This window comes from Penicillium griseofulvum (assembly GCF_001561935.1).
Source record: "Penicillium griseofulvum strain PG3 chromosome Unknown contig_89, whole genome shotgun sequence".
Lineage (NCBI taxonomy): Eukaryota > Fungi > Ascomycota > Eurotiomycetes > Eurotiales > Aspergillaceae > Penicillium > Penicillium griseofulvum.
The window spans coordinates 162346-184295 of NW_024467478.1; the positions used below are offsets into that span (position 1 = coordinate 162346).

At 48.1% G+C, this 21950-nt stretch overlaps 8 protein-coding genes across 8 annotated transcripts; 2 read left to right on the forward strand and 6 right to left on the reverse strand.

The window, feature by feature from the left end:
* Positions 1-768: 768 nt before the first annotated feature.
* Positions 769-2096, forward strand: PGRI_041180 (putative translation factor pelota; the record flags this gene model as incomplete). The annotated part of the gene is made up of 3 exons (XM_040791831.1): positions 769-846; positions 910-1398; positions 1452-2096. 3 exons carry the CDS (start codon positions 769-771, stop codon positions 2094-2096), a joined length of 1212 nt encoding a protein of 403 aa, XP_040643741.1.
* A 554-nt stretch (positions 2097-2650) lies between these two features.
* On the reverse strand, positions 2651-3897 carry PGRI_041190 (uncharacterized protein; the record flags this gene model as incomplete). Its single annotated transcript, XM_040791832.1, has 2 exons — positions 2651-3575; positions 3659-3897. The coding sequence occupies 2 exons, from the start codon at positions 3895-3897 to the stop codon at positions 2651-2653; spliced, it is 1164 nt and encodes a 387-aa protein (XP_040643742.1).
* A 1781-nt stretch (positions 3898-5678) lies between these two features.
* On the reverse strand, positions 5679-7582 carry PGRI_041200 (Major facilitator superfamily domain, general substrate transporter; the record flags this gene model as incomplete). Its single annotated transcript, XM_040791833.1, has 2 exons — positions 5679-6847; positions 6955-7582. 2 exons carry the CDS (start codon positions 7580-7582, stop codon positions 5679-5681), a joined length of 1797 nt encoding a protein of 598 aa, XP_040643743.1.
* Positions 7583-8183: 601 nt separating this feature from the next.
* On the reverse strand, positions 8184-9627 carry PGRI_041210 (caspase family protein; the record flags this gene model as incomplete). Its single annotated transcript, XM_040791834.1, has 5 exons — positions 8184-8209; positions 8261-8869; positions 8923-9279; positions 9345-9405; positions 9466-9627. The coding sequence occupies 5 exons, from the start codon at positions 9625-9627 to the stop codon at positions 8184-8186; spliced, it is 1215 nt and encodes a 404-aa protein (XP_040643744.1).
* A 1054-nt stretch (positions 9628-10681) lies between these two features.
* On the reverse strand, positions 10682-12842 carry PGRI_041220 (chaperonin-containing T-complex subunit CCT7; the record flags this gene model as incomplete). Its single annotated transcript, XM_040791835.1, has 7 exons — positions 10682-10692; positions 10832-10915; positions 10985-11646; positions 11706-12078; positions 12140-12476; positions 12548-12714; positions 12797-12842. 7 exons carry the CDS (start codon positions 12840-12842, stop codon positions 10682-10684), a joined length of 1680 nt encoding a protein of 559 aa, XP_040643745.1.
* Positions 12843-13315: 473 nt separating this feature from the next.
* Positions 13316-14925, reverse strand: PGRI_041230 (putative histone acetyltransferase Spt10; the record flags this gene model as incomplete). The annotated part of the gene is made up of 2 exons (XM_040791836.1): positions 13316-14374; positions 14428-14925. The coding sequence occupies 2 exons, from the start codon at positions 14923-14925 to the stop codon at positions 13316-13318; spliced, it is 1557 nt and encodes a 518-aa protein (XP_040643746.1).
* A 3145-nt stretch (positions 14926-18070) lies between these two features.
* PGRI_041240 (uncharacterized protein) lies at positions 18071-20290 on the forward strand (the record flags this gene model as incomplete). The annotated part of the gene is made up of 1 exon (XM_040791837.1): positions 18071-20290. One exon carries the CDS (start codon positions 18071-18073, stop codon positions 20288-20290), a length of 2220 nt encoding a protein of 739 aa, XP_040643747.1.
* A 384-nt stretch (positions 20291-20674) lies between these two features.
* PGRI_041250 (40S ribosomal protein eS26) lies at positions 20675-21411 on the reverse strand (the record flags this gene model as incomplete). The annotated part of the gene is made up of 4 exons (XM_040791838.1): positions 20675-20780; positions 20844-20946; positions 21063-21190; positions 21389-21411. The coding sequence occupies 4 exons, from the start codon at positions 21409-21411 to the stop codon at positions 20675-20677; spliced, it is 360 nt and encodes a 119-aa protein (XP_040643748.1).
* Positions 21412-21950: the final 539 nt, after the last annotated feature.

Genomic DNA, 21950 nt, shown 5'->3' on the forward strand with positions numbered 1-21950 from the left:
GGGTCAATTGATGTTTATTGATTAAATGGATGGTCGAGTAGAGAATATTGACTGAATGGGGGTCTTTTAGACTTTCCGGATTTGTCACGACGGTTATAGGGGACTAGATTCAGCATATAAATGGCTGATCAATGACGTGGGGCATGAGTACCTTGACCGACTTGAGTGACTCCCTTGATTGGTGTATGCAGATCGGATTTCACTTTCCAATAATAAAATCATCGGACCTGAAAGCTCTGGAGGTTTCTCTGCAGCTTTTGACGTCAACGTTGCCCCAATCTGATCTGATTAGGGCTCGGTCTTATCGATAACCCATGGCATAGGTATGCCCTGCTCAAGTGGAGCGCAGGGTGATGTTCATCGATGTCATGTGTTTGGCAGTAGAATGTTTAGCAATTTCCTATTCTCTGATAACCCACCGAATACTAAAATTAATCTACTAGAATAAAAACAACAGTAGACCTCGCAAGTGATATTCTTGGACGGCAGGCGGTAACAAACGGCAGATCATATGGTGGGGTTGAGTTTGGCAAGTTCAGCACCGTCAATATATATGCCCTCATATTAGGTTGATTTGCTGGAATATCCCTTCTTATAGGAGCATTACAAAGCTCTTGAGGTTTTAATTTGCTTTCTATGCCCTTTTCTTCCCTCCGATTTGCGCATTGTTCAATCAGCATATGACGACATCGCAATAACAACATCTAACCCGCCTTCGTCGCATTTTACCTTCCCAAATCCCGGGCCTAGAACCGTATCACCGCGGGAATGCGTTGTATTAAGAACAAAATTGAGCATGATGGCTCCGGGGCGGTGACATTATGCCCAGACGAGCCAGAAGACATGGTATTGGAGCCCTCAATTTCAGTCTCAGCACCCTGCAGTCGTCTGATATACAATCCGATCTAGTGGCACGCATACAACCTGATCCGACCAGGAGATCTACTCCGAGCCAGCGCAATTCGTCGAGTTACCACAGTCCAGGATACTGGGTCCACGAGCTCGGCGCGCGTTCATCTGAACCTCCTAATTCGCGTGAAGAATCTCGACTTTGATCCGCAGAGCTCACAGCTCCATGTATCAGGACAAATCACGAACGAAACACCGCACACAAAAATCGGACAATTCCATACCCTCGACCTAGAGTTGAATCGCAATTTCACATTAGAGAAAGAGGTTGGGGCAGATGGAGAAGGTGTCGGGTGGGACAGTATTGCAATTGAGTCACTCAAGGATGCTGTGGACGAAAGCGGTAAACGTCGTGCAGAGGCTATCGCTGTAGTGATGCAGGAAGGTCTGGCTCATATCTGCTTTATTGGCCAATTCCAGACAATAATGAAGCAAAAGATCGAGATGTCTGTGCCACGGAAACGGCAGGGTGGAGGGGATCATGATAAAGTGAGTTTATATTGTGTCTATTAACGAGGTTCAAAACTTACGCCACATACTAGGGAATGAACAAGTTTTTCAAAGTTACACTCGAGACGCTCCTTCGACAAATGGAGTTCAATACCAGTCTTACTTCAGGAGCCAACAACGAAGCCGTACGGCCCGTGCTTCTTGCCTCACCCGGGTTTGTTGCCTCTGGCTTCCAGAAATACATCCAATCAGAGGCATCAACAACGACGCCTGGACTCAAGCGACTTCTTCCCAGTCTCGTGGTTGTACACTCCGCATCGGGGTATACTAATTCACTATCAGAGGTTCTGCAGTCGCCCGCAGTTAAGACCATCCTGGCTGATACTAAGTATGCCCGTGAGACCAAATTGATGGACCATTTCCAAGAACAACTGCGCAAGGAGACCAACAAAGCCACGTACGGTCCTCGTGAGGTTGAGCACGCGGTTGAACAAGGTGCTGTCGGCCGAGGTGGCGGCGTACTTATTGTTTCGAATCGCTTGTTTCGGTCCCAGGATATCGCTGAGCGGAAACGTTGGGTGGGGCTTGTGGACCGGGTCCGCGATGTTGAGGGTGGTGAAGTGCGAATTCTCAGCTCAGATCATGAAAGTGGAAAGCGTCTCGAAGGGCTGGGTGGCATCGCTGCGCTTTTGACATTCCCGGTTATTGAGCCAGACTTTGACTCTGATGCAGAGTAGACTTGCGATTAAACAGGCCATCGAAAATATAAGACGTTATACCACATATGGCATAATGAGAACATGCAATATTCCAATGTTATACTTGGAAAAGTCATTTTGCACATTACTAGGCGTTTTTACCTCCCGTATTTTGTATTTTACGGTTAATTCTTCTTTCTGGCTAGAAGGTCTGATTTGAATGTCCCTTGATATAAAAGGCCAGGGTGGGATATCCTTCTAGGGGACGCCTTCGAGCCTTGGAAACATGTAATAACCTAAGTGGGAAATATGGAAAGAACGACTGCTTCTAGTGGCTGGAATAAAGAATGTACAATAAACCAGTCACAATTGGCTCTTAACAATACATACCTCTCCAAAAAGCAATCGAGGGAGATTTTTCCTTCTTTATAGTCATATGTGGTTATCCATGGATGTTCTGTGTGCTTGCTGACGAAATAACAAGAATTTAAAACTCATACTAGAATATCGCTTCAAAGATGACGCAGAATTATTACATGTTATGCCATGCCCATCATCCAACCCATGTTCCGGTTCCGTGAATGGTGAATACATCAAAAGAACTGATTCAGAGTCTCCGAGATATCCATAGGTTTTCTATCTCTCATAACTGCTCGCTTTGAGGAACGATCCCCTTTTTCGGATGCTTCAGTGCGTCTCTTTTCCCTTCCACGTTTTTGCTTCGCCGTATCTCGAGTAAATAATACAATCGACTTGATACTATAGCGAGAGCGGATAACAACCTTTGTTCTGCTGTGGTCGACGGTTGGTAGTTTGAACTCCAAAATAGGGGTATGCGTTGGCAGGGACGACGGTCTTCCCGAGCGCTTTTTTCCGGGTGCCTGGAGGCTAGACTCGTACACATGACGCAAGGCCAACAAATTATCATCGATTGTCTTTGGCATTCCGTGGGTGTCCCAAAACCAATCAAGTCTGCAGGCTGACCATCCATTCATGGGAATGATGTCGTCCGCCGGCCTATTGTATTTTCGAATCACCTCTGTGATCTTCTCACATTCGTAAGCCACAACGAGCTGGAGCTCTGGCAGTTCACGTAGAGCTTCCAGTGTTGCAACGGTTATTTCGTGCTGGTTATAAAATCTGAGAATGCGGAGGTGCTGTAACTCTTTGGATTCAATCCAACCACGCACGAATCCGTCTTGCAAAGGGAGACTATCATTGCTAAGACCCACGGGATCCAGCGGGGCAATTCTTGGCTCATATGGCTCATAGTAAATATCCAGGGCAACCAGATTCTTGATGTTTGGTATAGTAGTCAGGTCTGTGGCAGTACAATATGCGGTTGAAATCGTCAAGATTGCACGCCAGTGAAAGTCGTCGCTATTGAGAAGACCCATGTAGTCTCTCAGTGGCTTTTTGGGATAGCTAGCATTGAGGCAGTAGTATGGACTAACCTCATGGAATTGTCCAGGATACACGCTAGCCATTATTTTCCACATGTGCATTGTCTGCTTGTTGCTGTGTGGACAGTTAGACTTGGATAAACAGACTTGAGAAGTTCCCAAGCGGTTTTTACAAAAAAACCTCTAATGATGTCATACCACTTTTCGAGGGAATCCCAAAGGTATTTTGCCAAATACCAGTGGACGTATTCAAACAACTCAGGCTTCAGCGCGGACTGGTCCTGCAGCAGTGCTTTCATTGCTGCATGCTTGAGTGATCCAGATCCTCGATCATTGGTTGTTTCCCATCCATGTGGTAGAAAAGGAATCTCATGATACCATGTGGGACCGAGACGTAGGAATTGAGGTCGCTGATTGTCTTCAAGGATGATGGACATTGTGGAACGATATCATGGCCAGAGCCAGCAGTGGTTCAGTTAAAGAATGCAATCTATGTGGCTTTCAAACAATGCCGACGTTTTAAACTGTAGGGGAGACTGGTGTCTTCTCGAGATTAAATTATTTTTGAGATAGAACGCGTGTTTGGAGTCGAAAACTGATTTGATCCATTCACGTGACCGTGTTTTATACAGATGGGAGATCCACGGGTTTTTAGCAGGCCGCGTGGGATTTGGTTTACCCATCGAATTCTCACAACCTTCAAAGAAAATTGCCTTTATTCAGCTCCATTTCTGCATTACACTCTGACTATGACTTGCCCTACTTTCTAGCTAAAGCATCCTGCGTATCTCAGTTACGTTCGTGAAGTTGCATTTAGGGAACTTTCAATGCCGGAATACGAAAGGGTAAGTGGTCACATTCAAGAGAGCCCTAGTGAATGGAAGTAGTATACAAGGAGCTGATAAAGACCATTTAATATATAGGATGAGAATAATCGCTTGATTCTGCAAATTGGCGAGCAATACTGTCGTTACCCAGGTGCACTGTCAGCGATGCAACTATACCCCCCAAAACCTGTGCTAAATGAGCATCGAGCTATCATAAATCTATGAAGGAGTGTTTGGATTACTGTTCTTAGCATCCTTACCGGACTGGAAACTTGCGAAAGCATGTAAGCCGCCACAGTGAAGATGTGCAAGTTGCAGACGGTGTCATCGGTCGAATCAGTTACATTGAACAGGAGAAAGTTTGAGGTAAGCTGAATGGTATAACTTTCCAAAACGTTCCTAATGAAATGTTTAGCATGGTACAATTCGCTCTTTGCTTCCTCCGATTCAGCCCCGTCCTTAACCTCCCCCACGGTCGCAACTTCAAATCGCAGTTCAAATCGCAGTTCAAACCGCAACATGAAACGCAACATGAAACGCAAAATTAATCGCAATGCCAATTAAGATGCCAATCGAAAGGGCAATACCTAAAGTGTACGGAGTATACAACATATGGTGGGGCTCTGGGGCGGGAGGTTTATGGCTGCGGGCAAGTGGAGATATTTCATTATTAATTCATTATTCTATTCGTCCGTTATCGACGATCTTCCACGTTCCATCTACCTTAAATTGAACCTTGTCAATTGAGTTCCTTTTTTGGGCATTCAAGGTAGGTTAGCTATAATTAGGGAAATATCAAAGAATTATAGATATAATACCCAGCATGTTAATAATATGTTACCAATATGTTAACGATCGAACAACAATGCATTAACAACGCATTACAAACTATTTTCAATAATTGTCTACACATGTAGCATTGCATTTCTATTTTGCTCAATTCTCTAGTTTTCTTCCTCTGTTTATTTCAAATGTTAAATTTAGAAAGAGACGAGGGACCTCACCAGAGCAACTTTGCCTCGTGGCCAGTTTGCAGTCACCATATACATCGCTGTCCGACATGATTTTGGAAGAACAGCAAAAGCAATTCAATTGGTCTCGTGGGAACACCGACAATAGTTGTAATCCCATCTACGATCTAGCAGACAAGATCGAAGTTAAGACTCGTGACAAGGAGGTCATTCTCTAGCAAGTGGTTTGGATCGATAGCATGGAGGAAGTCAATGAACCAAAGGGAGGTGGATTGTTCGTACCATGAGGTTCGGCTTTTAGAACCTTGGGAACATATCAAGATCGACAAACAAGAACTAGCTAGGATAGCGACATTCATCACTATACTTATAATTTGGGCTATCTCCTGACCTATCTCTAAGGCTTCATGTACACAAACCTTAGCCATACGCATGCCCCCGCGCATACCGACTCCATGAACGTATTTTATACCCCTTCCAGTAGAGCAAATAGGGCACAGGCACAAAGAACAACGAAAGGCAACCCATTAGAGTCAACGTCCATGCAACACCAAGCCTGTGATACATGAGTTCAGCAACAATAGCCATAGCACCGGCAGTAACAAGCCGCGTCACTTGAAGACATGAAAGCGCGCTTGCAGCCTGTGCCTCGAATGCGTCGGCAACGTACTGGTACCCCGAAACGAAAACACACAACGTGCCAAAGCCAAAGAATACCGAAGCGACGAGCGGGCTCCAGTACGAAATTTCGAGCTTGGTCGTCCAGGCCATCCAGAATAGCGAGATAGGAACACAAGGCGCACCAAACATAGCCATGTACAGACTGATCTCCGGGTCTGGGCGTTGTTCGCCTCTCGCCCGACTGCGGTAAATCTCCCTACGGAGGAGCCACATTGTGATCGGGAGTGTCAGTGCTGAAAGAAGGACTCCGACCTCAATGCCCAGGAATGCGAGGGCGGTTGAGGTTGCGCTAAAGTGGCTTGCCTGCTGATAGATAAGGACGTAGCCCGCGATGAAGGTGTACAGGACCAAGAAAAGAAGGGAGAGTGAGAGCGAGTGGATCATGATGATTGGTTCTGTCACGAAAAGTACAAATGGTCGGTAGAGCGAGGTACGCATGCGTTGGGCGAACGTAGCTTTTCTAAACTCCAGCGGGGACCGGTACCGGTCGTCGCCCGTCATGCGGCGGAGCTCTTTCGCTTTCCAGTACAGCAGGATCGGGCTGTATGTCTCCGGCAGGAACAGCACAACTGGGATCAGGACAAGTCCTGCGAAGATGATGGTCATCCAGTCCACCCAACGCCAGCTTACCGATTTAGCATGGACAACAAATGATCCTGGTACTGGGCCCACCAACGGACCAGTGAATGTGATTATCGCAAAGATCGGGAAGGCGTAGACTCGTTCAATACGTGACCAGATATCCACGATAGATGCTGCTGCTAGAATTGCCGGGGCAGACCCGAAAAGTCCAGCTAAACCGCGGCAAACAATTCGCTGTGGTGCTGATTGGGAAAGCCCTGCTCCCATGTCAAACAACATGAACGCGACCATGGAGGGTATGTATATAGGGGTTCGTCCAACAACCTCTGATATAGGTCCAGTTATTAATGCGCCTACTCCAGTACCGATCAGAAACATAGCTGGAGAATCTCGGTCAGTCTGGTTGAAGTTATTAAAAGGTTTAACCACGTACCAGTCGGCAAAGTCTGAATCTCGAAGGTAGTATGAAACAATTTCTTGGTTGTTGGGAGAGCAGTGGAATCGATCGTGGATGACCAGAAGATTACACATGCAGTCAACGAAGTGATAATAGTTGTGAACACTCGACGTTTGAGTGACCAGTTGTGAGGATCCATCGGGTCAGTTTCACCTTCAAACGTGACGACAATGAGTTTGTTATTTTTCGCAGACTCGATATCAGACTCGCTATCCGTCGAATAACCTGGCCGGGGTCTTTCAACGCCAGTCACCATGAGATCAGGCGTGTTTCCCAGTGTCTCTTCTGTGTTGATAGTATGCGGGTCGCTTGACATTTCCGGTTCATACTCCGCACCCTCGACATCTCCTTCCCGCTCTATGTGCGATCGAACGGAATGGCGAGGTTGAAGAGATGGCCCAGTGATAAAAGTGCGGTGGCCGTGTTCCCTCCTTCGTTCGGCACCCGGGTCATCACCCGGCTCGCGAGGTTCCGTTTGAATCTCTCCTTCGCGGTAATAGTAGCGACCCTCATGGGTCCAGACATTCTCAGGCTTCTCATGTTTTGTAACAAATTGTTGCTCGATCTTTTTGCAAATCTTGCGATGCTGGCGATATGACTCCATTGTGTTTGGTTCGGGGTCTTGCGTTTCGGGATCGAATCTGCTCTTGTTACATTGAGAATTCAGATCAGTTGAGGACATTCAATCTCCACGGAGGCAAAAATGACATATGACGGGCCTATCTCCCTGAGGATATGAAGTCCGTACAGCGCCATATCCATATCACTCGGCTAGCTCTCCCGCCAATGACGGATCCCGTCATATCGGGTTCAACATGTTTAACTGATCAAGAGCTTGTGGCATGCTGATCTTGATAACCCGTGCTATATTATCCCATAGTTGAAACAGAAAGGAGGGAGAGGGACATAGTGTTGCAGATGCCCAAGCAAATGCCCAGGGCAGTTGTCTACGATGATGTCAGAAGGACCGATGTTTCCAAACCTTTCGTCACTGAGCTAGGTAATATGCAGCTCATTTTCAATGGATAAATAGGGGTAGATCACAGATTCATAAGGATTAATCACAAAAAGTGTGCACCACCCACAGGTCGAATATGGACTGGAACACCGAGGGTGGAATTACATACAGGGCAATTCATCAAACACAAAAACATGCTTTATTGAAAGCCAGACAAGCATCGTTCCTTGTCTTCATTTCCAGGTAATTACATCACATAAAGGATGTCGGTATCTGTAGGGATTGTCAGAATATGACTACGACCAAGTAACCCGGAAATCTTACCTAGAGGGTGGCTGCAGCTCAGCTGTGGCTTCTGGGAATATTTGGACTCAAGCTCATCACGAATGCTGTTCAAAAGCTGGACATAACTTTGCTGGGGGTTCTTCCGAAGCGCGGCAATGAAGGCCCAGGACATGGCACCAGTGGCCTGGCCGGCAATCTGGGCATCCTGACTGGTCTGGTCATCCTTGCTGCCAGACCACATGATGACATCCGCGGGACTGGTCTTAGTCTGCTTGTTGCGCTCATACACTTCGTCGCCCTTGGTGGCCTTCTTTATGAAACCCATGGCGGTTGACATCATGCTGCCCATATCACCACGCGCGTATGCCGACACCACGCCAAGCAGGCCCTGTCCAGCCTCCTTGGCCAGGTTGGGCTCCTTGAGTATACCAGAGGTGGAGTACACGTAGGGGAGATCCAGAGCGGAGCCAGAGTGGCAGGAGTCAAAGATCGCTGTAAGGCGGACTCCCGGCTGTAGCGTCTGCACCATGATACGGTGCATCTCGTCATCAACTATGTGGCCTGCAACGCGGAAGTCCACCGGGTAGATAACTTCATCATACCCATCCTCTTCATCGCCGTCCAAGTCGGGGGTCTGACCGCCGTGTCCTGGATTCTTATTAGTTCACCGCCGTAGAAGCGATTGAGGCATGGTTACTAACCGGAGTAGTGGAAGAACAACGAGTCATTGGGACGCGCATCCTTGACCAGCCAGTGCATAGCCCGAAGAATATTTGCCTTGGTCGGCTGGCTCATTGGGTTTTGCTGATCATCAGTCAAGAGGACCATGTCCTCGCGAGCATAGCCGAAGTTCTGGTTCAAGTAGGCCGACATGTTCTTCACATCGTTGATACATCCGCGCAGCTGACCTTTCTGGCCAAAGTAATTGATGCCAATCAACAGGGCCTTTCTCTTGCCTGTACAGCGGGAGTATTGGAAGCTGTAGCCTTGGGGAGCGCCGTGACCGAAGGCGACGGGGTTGGTGGGAGGGGGAGGAGGACCGCCGCTTTGGCCGTAGGCTAAATTTGCGCATTATTAGCTTTCATTGTTGGGAAGATGGTTCTTCGGGAAATGGTAGACGAACCTGGTCTTCCATGCATTGGTGGCCCGGAGGGCGGGTGCTGGTTGTACCCAGATGGCGGAGCCTGGAAAGGTTTAATATGTCAATCTCGTGTATATTTGACAGAAATATCATCATATCATACATTGTAACCTTGCTGAGGAGGCGGCGCGCCGTAGGACTGGTGAGGCTGGGGCGAATGGCTGTAACCGTACGGGTTGGATTGGGGCGGCGGCTGTTGGTGGTGCGGCTGCTGGTGGTAAGACTGACCAGGGTAGCCACCATACGATGGCTGCTGGTGATTCATTTGACTGCGATCGTATATTTGTCAGCTCGAGTTTCTCAGAGCAAACGGATAAGCAAGCGTACGGATACTGTTGCGGGGGATATGACGGCTGCTGCGGGGGGTACCCCGGGGCGCCCGAGTAGGGTGGATAGTAAGACATCAGAGAAGATCTCTCAGTCCACCCAGAGAATCAAGCGAGATGCAAAGATGTAGAGAACAGAACGCGACGTTGAATGTGGAGAAAGGGAGATTTGAAGGCAAAACAGATCGGAAGTACGGCAGCCGCCAAGCCCTGAACAGGGTAAGGCAACGGTGAAAGCAGAATATCCAAATAAGATCAAGTTAAAGAGTTTGAAAAGTTGAAGAATTTTGGGAATTAAAGAATGAAGACAGCTGGAGAGGATCTAGAAACTAGCCACATACGTATACTAAGAGGTTCGTCCTCTTATCTCCTTATAAGGCTGTATCGGAACTAAACAAAGATCAAGATCAAGATCAAAATGAAAATGAAACTGAAAAAGAGGGGGAAAATAGAAGACAGAAAAGAAAAAAACAAGGGAAAAACAGAAAAATAAAGTAATGTAAGAATGTACTTTTTTATATTTGAACCTTCGGCAGCCCCGATCAACCCCTGCCTGGAAGCCCAAGACTCATTGGGCTTCGCCTAATCCTTGAAGATTCCTGCATATATACTCCGTACTTCATATGTAGGTACTCTGTACTCAATTTTATATATTAGAAAATTTAGGAGATAGATCATAATATATTGCCCTTCTGCATGTCATACAGCTCCAGGAGATTCAATAGCACCGTCTTGGCATTATAAATAGACCAATAAGATGCAAAAAAACATTAAAAAGGTTAAGAAATAGATCGATTCCAAATAAAATGGAAAAGCAAAATAGGACGGAGTACTCCGGAAGATTTGCTCGGATCGGCTCGGCCTGCATCTGATATCTCATTTGCGGGAAGGAATACGGAGTACTTTCATGATGTTTATATTCATATGTACGAAAGACCCCGTGGTTATCTCTAACTCTTCTATTCTCCCTGTACTTCATATTCAATATTCATCTCACACCGGCTCTGAAGCCAAGGTCAGAATAGAGTTCCCATCAACTACTTCGTGACCTTCAATCATGCAGGTGTACTTCTTTTTTTGGGGGGAATATCATCGAGCATCATCCAATTCTGGTCAGACTCGTTTATCCTCGTCGGGGCATACCGCGGCCACGGCCCCGGAGGGCGCGCTGGGCAGCACCGGGCGGCATACCGCGCTGCTGACCAGGTTGGGCCGACTCCTCATTCTCTGTTGGAAAGAACATATGTATTAGTCATGATATAGACGGAAAGTGAAAAAGAAACAAAGGTCACTTACTTATCGTTTCGTCCACACTCAGGATCAAGCATGAGGCTTCCACTGCCGCCTGGATAGCATTAACCTTGACCAGGCTGGGCTCCCAAACAAAGGCCAGCATGTTGTCACGGACGCCCTCGTTGTCGAAGTCGACACCAGCCCAGGTGTTACCCTTGCGGTGCTCCACACGTAAGCGGTTCAGGATGTCTGTAGCGTCGAAGCCAGCGTTATCACACAGTTGACGGGGAATAACCTCCAGAGCCTTGGCGAATGCCTTAACGACGGCCTGCTGCTTGTGCGGGACGTTACGGTCGGCAAACCCGTGCATGTAGCTCGACAACTCCATCTCAGTAGCACCACCGCCAGCAACGATGGTTGTGTTGCGCAGAGCACGCTTGACAATCATGATAGCATCGTGCAAACTACGCTCCACCTCCGCAATGAATTGCTCAGCGCCACCACGCAAGACAAGAGTGCAAGTCTTAGCACGAGGGCAGTCGGAGAACAAGTTGAAACGCTCTCCACCAATCTGGCGCTCCTCGAACGCGCCGCAGGTACCCAGGTGGCGCTCTTGGATGTCAGTGCATGTCGATTGGGTGGCGGCTCCGGTAGCCTGGCAAACACGGTCCATATCGTCGGAGGCCACACGGCCAGCACAGAAGATGTCTCGGTCCGCGAAGTACCTGCAAATCAGATCATTAGTGTCTAGACAGATACCCCATAGCAAATAGTAAGCACGTACTGTGTGGCAAGATCGCCAATAGGCAGCTTGCTGAGCACGACTTTAGCCCCTGTCTTGTAGATAGCCTCAAGCTTGTTGAAGATGATCTGCCATTCAGCATCGACGATGGCCTGGTATTCCGAGACCTGCTCGACACGGACTTCCGCATTGTCCTTCTCACTCTTAAGCTCCAGCTCCACATTCAAGCACACGATACTGGGGTTCTTGAAATGTTTGGGCTGCTGCTCGAAACCGGCATAGGAGAAAGTCTTCTTGAAGGCGACACCGTCGACGAAAAGCGAATCCTGGAGACCACCTCCGGTAACCTTCTTGACACCGATCAACCTCTCGTTGAGGTCATTCTGGTCCAGCGAAAGTACCGCATCCACAACCACTAAGATACCAACTCGTCAGCCTCGGGGCAAAATTGCAACCACTAGGTAGGGGATCCTCACTCTTTGTGAAGAAGTCCGAATTCCGCTTGATAAGCTTGCTGTTCATGGCTGTTCCGGCTAACCGTCTTAGTGTCTGAACCTTCTTCTCCTGGCTCTCTGAGGCATCCATCATATCCACTGCAATCTCCTTAACCTTGTTGACGGCCATGGCGCTCGCCCTCCGCAGACCCTTGATGATGGTCTGCGAGCTGACACCCTGCTCAACGAGGCCTCGCACCTCCTTCAGAATCTCACCAGCCAGGACAACTACGGAGGTTGTTCCGTCACCAACTTCGGCATCTTGGGACCGAGCGATATCTGTGAGAATGCGGGCGGCGGGGTGCACAATATCCAAAAGCTATCAAATACATGGAAATCAGAATCAACAACTTCCTCCAATCATAGATTTTCATCAGTAGCAAAACGCACCTTCATCACTGTGGCTCCATCATTTGTAATGGTCTGTTTGCCATTGGCATCCACAAGCAGGAGATCACCACCGTAAGGACCGAGAGTGCTCTTGACTGTTCCTTGCACTGCGACACAGGCGTTGATGTTGGAGATAATCTGACCCTTTCCTTGAGAGGCATCGGTGCCTGTAGATTGTAAAGCAGCAGTAGTTAGCATAGGTTACAGAATCCCACCAACAAAACTGCCCGCACTGGAGACAACACATACCCTCCTTCAACACGACAATCGTGGGGGTTTGGCCGTTGAAGGCCATGATTAGATCGGTATTCGGACACGAAACCGTTCAATAAAAAAATAAAAGAAATAAGAAAAGGGGTATGGAGAGTCGAAAGGTCGGAGGGGTTGATCTGCCAAAATTTCCCAGAGCTCCTGTTCCCCAAAAACCCCCCAGTCGCGCAAGGCGGTGACCAATCAGGGCTCCTCAACCCTACACATTTAAAGGGATGTACACCATTTACATTGAAATACATGGTTTCTATAGTGTATATAGAAATATCCCATTGGAATAATATAACTAAAAAGAAGCATAGTGTATGTAGCATAAAGCGTTGTGTCACTGTCCACGGCAAAATAGTGGTGGAGTATCAACGATATCTCAGACCGATGCCTCGACGCCAATAGAACAATAGAAAAGTAAGAAAAGTAAGGTTAAGACAGAATAAGTCTGAAATGAAGTAGACACCCCGAAATAAAATAAAATAACCGAGATAAAAATTTGAGGCTTGTTCACGTAAAGTCATAATTCCCGTCTGAGGGACTTCCATACTCGAACTTGGAGAGTAATTCAGCATCATGCTGCAACTCGTGTGGAGGTGGGTTCACAAGTCCAAGCACATCTTGTCGAAATGGGTCTGAGCCGTCATCTACCATCATTTGATAGGCATTGCTGGCTGTATGATAACGCATTGCATCGTCAAAGCTTGACATGCTGAGATTGTGCGGGCCCGGTGCGAACTGGCCCGTCATGGGGTTATGTTGCTGGTAGCGTCGTAGCTGTTGATGTAGTTGCATGATTTGGGGGTCGAGAGGCATGGGTTGGAATCCAGCCATAGGGTGCACTGTGCCGGGCATGGCTGCAGGAATTGGTTGGTGCATAAGAGGGTTGTAGCTGGGAGGCTCATCGGGTGCTTCATCCATCGCCTGCGGGACATTGGCCGGTTCCTTCGGGGGTTGTTCGATTGTGCTATCCATATCCATGCCAGACATTGTTTCCGATGGCGATCGATCATCATCCTTGCTCCCAGGTATGGGGGGAGCCTTCAGAGTTTCTTTGCATTGTGGGCAGTCTCGAATCACGCGATTGACAGTCTCTTTGATTCGTACCCAGTGATATTTTATCGCAATGGCTGCCGTAGTTTTGTTGATTCCGGCATGTTGTTTGAGATGAACTTCTTGGGCGATATCGTACTGCTGTTGCGGGTCTGACACCACCTCTTTATCCTTCAGCATCAGCCTCTCGGGCTCCCCATCTTCCCCGCTAAGAAGTTTATAATGAGTCGCCGCACTGCGAAGTCGACTCTTTTCCGCCCGATCAGCACCACGAGGGTACTTCCCGTGCTTCAAATAATAACGGATTTTCTCAAAACGATCCTGGGACACAGAGTCCTCGCCATCCAAACTGAGACCTCTGCCATAGATGATTGCATCAACAAACTCTCCAGGTTGGGATTTGATACTGCCTCCACCTGGGACTCGGCCAATCCGTTTGAAGCCAAGGGAATCCCACAGGCGACATGATGCAACGTTGGATTCATATACCAAGTTAAAGACTGCATATGTATATCCCTAGCAAACATTAATTTAGAGCCCGTTTGAAGCGACTGCAGTCAAGAACTCACCAGTCGAGGGGCCCACTCCAAATAAGATTCGCCCATCAATCTACCCACACCCTTGTTTCGAGCAGCATCAGTGACGATGAAAGTGCCATTGCAGACATGACTACTACGGCCAGGGTAATTAGGCCGAATGTGGAAGCCACCTAGACAGATCTTGGTCCAATTGGCTCCAGCACGGTCCATGGTATGGGTCTGCTCTGCACTCTCGATGTCGCCAGTAAGCATGACCACACCAAAGTTCGAAAACCAATATCGTCCAAATTGGGCCAATGGAATGGGCTCTGTCATAGCATATGTATCTCCCTTTTCAATTTCTTTGTTGAATTGATCAGAGAGATACTTCATTAGAGCCCGGGGTACTTCCTCTGCTGAGGCAAAAGGGACCAGGGTCGCAACCGTAACCCGATCTCGCAGAGTTACTTGTCGCGGAGCCAGAGCAAGCGGATAATCTAGCTCAGGGCCCGATGGAACGAGCTCTGAATCCCCATGAACTTCAGACATGGTAAGGGTTGTCAATCACACTATTTGACATGTTAGTTGTCTGCATTCTATTCCCATATCTTTCCACAAAGTCTCATAGGTGAATACGAGTATAGCAATAAAACAAGGGCTACAAGATAGTGAATTCAGTAGGGGGTCTGTTCACTGACATTCTGGATTGCTTCTAGAAGCCCTCGATCGCACTTCGAGGACCGCGTGAGTATTCTCGAGTCCGGAATGGCCGCAACGCAAGTCGAGAAGTCGTGGTCCTTGCTGACTCAGTGGTTCCTGATTATATAACATACTTTATTGTTGCCTGGTTTTTCCGGTCTATAATGAACTAACAATGTATGTTGTACATAGTTAACTAATTAACTATAGCCGATCTAAGTACCATATAGACTCTAAGTGGAGAATATTGTTGTGGACAAATTCTGGTGTAGCTGATTTTCGGTGGATCAGGATAATTGTATTGGTCCGTCGATAATTTCATCCTGCGCTACGGAGATGGTGGGGAAGATGCAAGTTTTGGTTTTGGGCCAGCTGAGCCGTCTGGCGTTATGTACGGTGTAGGAAGTGATGGCCCCCGGTCAGAATGGTAAGAGTTTTCGGGCCTACAGAACTAGGCTTCTCTTCTGCGTAGCACGCCATATCACAACAAATTTACAGTCTATAACTATATAAAACTCCGCAATGGCAGAGCGTCCCCAATACTTCGAGAATACGTTGACCCCGCTCCCAATAAATCCGACCACTCTTTTTGAGAGTCTCCAAGAGCTTCGTACTGCCACTCACAATGGTGCCGAGTTGATACAACAGAACACTGTCTTGCCTGAAACTTGGGGCCCAAATGGCATGTTTAAAGCTTTCCCCGGTATTTCAAGCTCCAGTCCGACCTCTCAAAAACCTCCATTTAACCACTCAATAAAGGCGTTGCTCTTGCATTCCTACGCCTAGACTATCAGTCTTCAGTTCTAGGAAATCACAAGACTGCTTCTCTTGACTATCGTCATTACGCACTGCAACGGATTCCATCAACCCTCCCAGACACTCCTCTGCTAGCCTCCCGATTGTCTCCAATTGGCTCATCTTCGCCTATGACTGCTGTCACTCTACGCATTTTAGGTACTCTTGCGAAGAATAATTGGCAAGAAAGCACCAATGTCAGGATCGCAAGGGAGGATATCACTTGCCTTCACGATGCCATGCAATGGGCGCTAAAGAACGAGCCTCTTGTCATCCATGATGGCCGAAAGATGGGTGGAGATGAAATGTTGTTTGGCCGAGCAGGACTTCTTTGGGCCCTTTTGAACGTTCGTGCCCATCGTTTTGACCAAGAGACCCAGGAAGTTCTATCACCTGTACTGGGGGCAATTCCTGAGTTGATCCGAGCAATTGTCAATGCCGGGCAACAAGGATCTAAGGAATACACCGAAAAGAATGGAGCCCAAGACGCACATCCATTGATGTATGCATGGATGGAGGGTCATTATTGTTTTGGGGCGTAAGTGGATATCTCTAGCCATTTTATACTCGTATAAGGTCGCTAACAGACGATACATAGGGTCCATGGAATAAGTAAGTTTGCAGGCGATTACTTGGGCTTTACAAAAACAACACTAATATGTGATTTAGCCGGTATTCTAACCATCCTACTCTCATGTAACCCCGAAGAGCTTACAGATTATCTGCCTGTAATTGGCAGTACTATCACTGCACTCTGTAAGCTATCTGTGGCTAGTAATGGCCATCTCCCCATGACACTGCCTCCATTTGGCTCTAGGCGGAACTCGGAGCTAGTTCAACTATGTCACGGGAGCCCAGGACTGTTGATCCTCCTAGGAGCTGCCTTGAAAAACAAGTCCTTAACCCGCGCCCACTGGGATCCAAGTTGGGATCAAGCCATATACTTGGGCACTGAGCGTGTGTGGGACGAAGGCCTGCTTTCTAAGGGCGGCAGTTTGTGTCATGGCGTGTCAGGCAATGCATGGGCATGGCTTCTCCTTCATGATTGCTTTGAATACCATTCAGAGATTTTGAACGATGCCCGGACACATTATCTCCAGCGGAATCAAATATCGACACTTCCAAATGCTAAAGTGAGCCAGGAACTCACCAGTGACTTCTTCCTCTCCAAGGCACTTGCGTTCATGTTGCATGCACGTGAGACTAAGCCATACAATAAGTCGCCCGCATCTTCCGACAAGGACTATCGCATGCCTGATGAGCCTTATGGTTTGTTTGAAGGTCTTGCAGGTAATGTTTGTGCGTGGGCTGAGACGTGCGCGGTGGTTCAAGCCAGGCTACGCAAGATGGAACTTGTTGAGCAGGGTGTATGCGCTACATCTGGTTTATCACGAGACCCAGCATTCCGGGATGCTTTCTATAGACAATTGGGCTTTCCAGCTCTAGGTGGAAATGGGGCAACGGGTATTTTCTAAACAGTCCCCTTTGGCTATCCCCCACGTGTTCATATAGTTGGCTTATTCAGTGACGTCATATGCTGGTGAAATTACACCCTTTCCCTAGATATAACCAGAAATGCAAAAATAAGAGAAGCAATATAAAATTAGAGGATTTAGAATCCTAGAACCAATGATTAATCCTAAAAGGCTGTCGCAAAACTGTGGCTGAGTCAACTCATGGGGCCAAACTCACCAGATTTCTACCATCGTAAAATCCACGTCCTTGATGGAATTCACAAAATATGGTAAACATGGATTTCATTCCGCCTTCTTATAAATCCGCAACAGACAGAGATGCTTGGACAATTATTGCTCGCTATATTCCTTCCAGTGACCTATGCGCTGCATCTCTAGTCTGCCACAGATGGCATGGTCTATTTATGCCCTTCCTCTGGGGTGATCCGGCATCCCACTTTGGTACAGATAATGATGCAGTATACGGCAAGTCACCTTATAAACCGCGTGATTGCTTAAAAAGCAATACCTAACTAGATCACACAGTCGCCCTCACTCGATTTCGAAGAACACTCAAATACGCCCGACAAGAGGTTCGGGCGTTAACCCATACCCTTCATCTCCCACCCGCTCTTTCTGAGATATATGGTGGTCCACGAGCGGGCTGGTTGAGGGACATCCTCGAGTGCCTGCCATGTCTGCAGTGTCTCATGGTGTCGAAATTGCCTTTTTTTGATCACCATGCCATGACAGCGTTGAAAACCGACGAGAGAGCCAGCCAGTATAATATACGGCTCTTGTTAGCCGAACGTGAGCCCAATACTACTTCTGCAAGCCTCGCAGAGACTCTCTTCTTGTTTCCGGCATTGACCTACCTGGATCTTTCGTACACCACTCCAGCACGAGACCGGAATGTACTGTCTACACTAGCTCAAATGCCGTTCCTCCGGGTACTTAAATTGCGTGGCATTGGGCTGAAGGATAATGATGCTGAATTTCTTGCAAATGCGATTGGACGGCGAGTCCGTTGTCTGGATTTGAGAGACAACAGGCTTACTGACATAGCAATCCACTCTCTGTTGCAGGCATCATTTCTCCCGCCAAACGGGACGGAAATACAACGAAATCCCAGGCAGGCTACTGCTTCGCCAGACCCCTTCTCCCACTTTGCAATTAATGAGTCTGACTCGGACTTTTTCAAGCGGCCAGACTTAGATGAGCAGTTTGTGAAGCTTCTTGCTCAACCTGTTTTATACCATCCATGGGTTGAAGACTTACCGCATACGGGAATCACCCATCTTTATATTGCTGGTAATCAAATATCCGTGGAGGCTGTGGCGAGTCTTTTGCTCTCAACCCGACTACATGCTTTAGATTTCGGGAACATAAAAACTCCAGATAAGGCACACCAGACTCATCATTATGGGAAGGAGAAATATCTTGGAGCTGAGAATCTAGTCCCGATGTTGGGTAAGGTTGCAGGCGACAATTTGATATATTTTCGAGGGCATCATGCTGTTCTCACTGGCCAACCACCCGCTAAAGACTCTGTATCCAATACTGAGCTTCTTCCAGAGCTTTCAGGACAAGAGACCCCGCGCGAAGTCGAGCAATTTGAGCTGGATGGTTCCCGGCAGGTTTATGAGTTGCCCGAAGACGTAAGGCCTGTCTTTGAACTCGCGGATACATCAACAACCGACCCAATTAGCCCCTCTTCGGCCACGAAACAGCTCAAAACTTCCCAGCCATTGACAGCCTGCGAGGATGAACATGCACCGGCAGTCAGGCGTGGGCCAGCTTTTGCCCCGGAGGTTGTACAGCCCATCCCTGTACACAGTAGCGCCAATGGAGGTATGATCTTCGGTGCTTCTAAGACAAACACCTGGGGTACAGATCAGACTGATTCAAACACATTGCCGTCCATTGCAATGTCTTCAGACTACGACACGCTTACGACAGACTTCTCTCTTCAGGCAACCTTGCAATGCAGCTCCCCAATCTCATCGAGCGATCCTCTCGCACAAATAGTACAGGAATTATTAGCAAAGCGACCACACAATCAATCACTCCCACTCCGAGGAGGGAAAGACAGCTGGTTTCCTTACCTACACCCATCACATATTCCTCACATGGAAACTTTGGTACTGACAGATGTACCCTCGCATGTGACGCCCAACTCCTCCATACTCTCTGCGCTCACTCGGTTCATAACTGCATGCTCAAACGAAGCATTGCTAGCAACTCTGCAAGCAGGATCGGACTACTCGCTCCCACCAGGGCAAGCGCGCATGCAAGCCGAGCAGCAGCGGTCAAGGTCTCTCTTTGGCTTGCGTCGTCTAGTACTCGAAATCACACCTGTCGATACCTCTAAACTTACATCATGGAAAACCGGGAATCAATACAATTCCACAGGGTATTCAAGCACGGGTGACCGCGACTCGGAGAATCTTTGGTCTGCAGCTGCAAATGATTTCAGCTTCTTTGGCGAAGAAGAGTGTGGCGTCCCTGAAAATGATCCTGGTAAATACTTTCCAATGGCTGCGCTTAACGAAAAGGTCTCGCTTATACCGGAGGATGACTCGTTGCATTCATCTGATTCTCCTCAATTTGGGCGTCACCTTCCACAAAGCGCCAAGACCCGGGGTCCGCCAGTGACTGCTAAAGATAGGAAGCAGCAGTGCCAAGTCCCAATGATTGACCTTGTGGCAGAGCTTGCGGCCTTTCGTCGCGCCAAGAAGGCCGAGTATGAACAAGTGGTTCGTCGTGAAAAGGGACGGCGAAGCACAACTGGCACGGGTACTTCCGGCCTACTTATGCCATCATCGCCCCATATTTTTCTATCACGTTACGTCGAAGGTCATTGGAAGGGAGAGGTGAAGATCGTGCGGAACCCGACGCCAAAAGTGCGGACCGGAACGGTAGACATGTATGGAAACTATTTCGAGAAGGGGTACCTGTACCCATGAATTTTTGTACTTAGCAAGATACCCAGGAATATGCACCCCAGATACTTGAAATTTACGTCATGCGACCAGGTTTTGTAGGAATTTTTGATATTTTCTAAGTCCTCATTTGGACCTGAACCATCCTTCCTCCCAGTCATAACAAGCCGTCGTCAATTGGGCCCATAAACATCACAATGCTAAAGAGACATCCAAACTGCCTTCATCAGACAATTGGTGCCGTCTTTTTCATCCTCAGTGTAGGGGCATGGCCGGCAGTTTCGGGACCGAGCATCACCCCTGCGATCCGGTCAAGAAGAACACCAATGCGAAGAGTGAAGACAAAATAAAAGAATTCATTTCAAACTAGTTCAATTTTATTTTGTTCATCATGCGACATTCATCTCCTTACAGAGCCTTGGCGGCAGTAGGGGGCTGGAGCTTCTTGCCGTCCTTGTTGAAGCGAATACGAGGAGGGGGAGCACGGTTGCGGCGGCCTTCGCGGGAGCGAACACTATTGACAAGAAATTAGCATATGAAAGGCGATGGGTGTCGAGAGTAATCGGTGTAAGCGTACCGGACAATCTTGCCGTGAATGGCGCAGGACACGCAGTACTGGAGCTTCAAGTACATCTTGGGGACGGAGTACTCAGCGAAGACGGAAGCCTCGGAGATATCACCTGTAAAGCAGGAATCGTTAGTTGCACTGGTTCGTCTTGGAATTCCTCGAATAGGTCGCAGCCATAGATATGGGATCTTGTCGTATATTCGAGGTATCGGGAGAGTTGTCACGTACGGATGGCAGCGGACTCGACCATGTTGCGGATGGTGAAGCGCTTGATGGCCTTGTCCTTGGGGGTGCAGCGAGCGCAGTTGGAGCAACGCACAGGCTTGACGTGGCCGCGGCCATTCTTGTTGCGGCCGCTATCAAATCAATTAGTTACCGTGCCCCTGAAGTTGCGAATCAGTCGAAATCCAGTCTCCCATTCTTCCGGCAATGTGCGTAGGTCGCGGTTTTCGATGAATTTTGAGATGTATGTCGTGTGCGCTTCCGTCGGCGTCATTGCGGAGATGTCGAATGGGATACTGTTTCGCCGAGATGGGGGGTTTGGTTGGTCTTACTTGTTCGCCCTCTTCTTGACCATTTTGACGGTTTGTTCTGTGGATGGTTAGGTGTTGGTCTGTGGGTGAAGGGGGGGAGATAGCGTACGGTTGACTTGTCGGGAGTGGGTTGTCGAAGCTCGCTCACACAAAGTCTCTTTCGGGATGGATTGGATTCCGTTGTGCGGGTAGCCCTAAGCCCTTAAGCGAGATGGGTCACGGGTCTTATGCCTTAAGTCTCAGGCAATAATTCCTCGAGGATCACGTGGATCACATGGGCAGAGTCACGAGTAGTGTTCCGCCTAATTAGGCCTAGCCCCCGGATCGTACCGTGTCACTCAATGTTTATGGCTCCTCATCCCCAACTAACGAAGAAACACCCCTGTCGGGATTGACTATTGAACTGCCCATTTTTCTTCTCCTTCCCAGGAATTCTCCTTGCTTTTTTCACTCCCATACTAGTCTCACAACTTGACATCTTTGTTTTTGTTTGTGTGATCTCCCTCCCTTTCTTTTTATTTTTATTGAGACTTTCCCCTTTCGGCATTATTATGTCGGCCACAGGTACTTTTCGGGGAAAGCC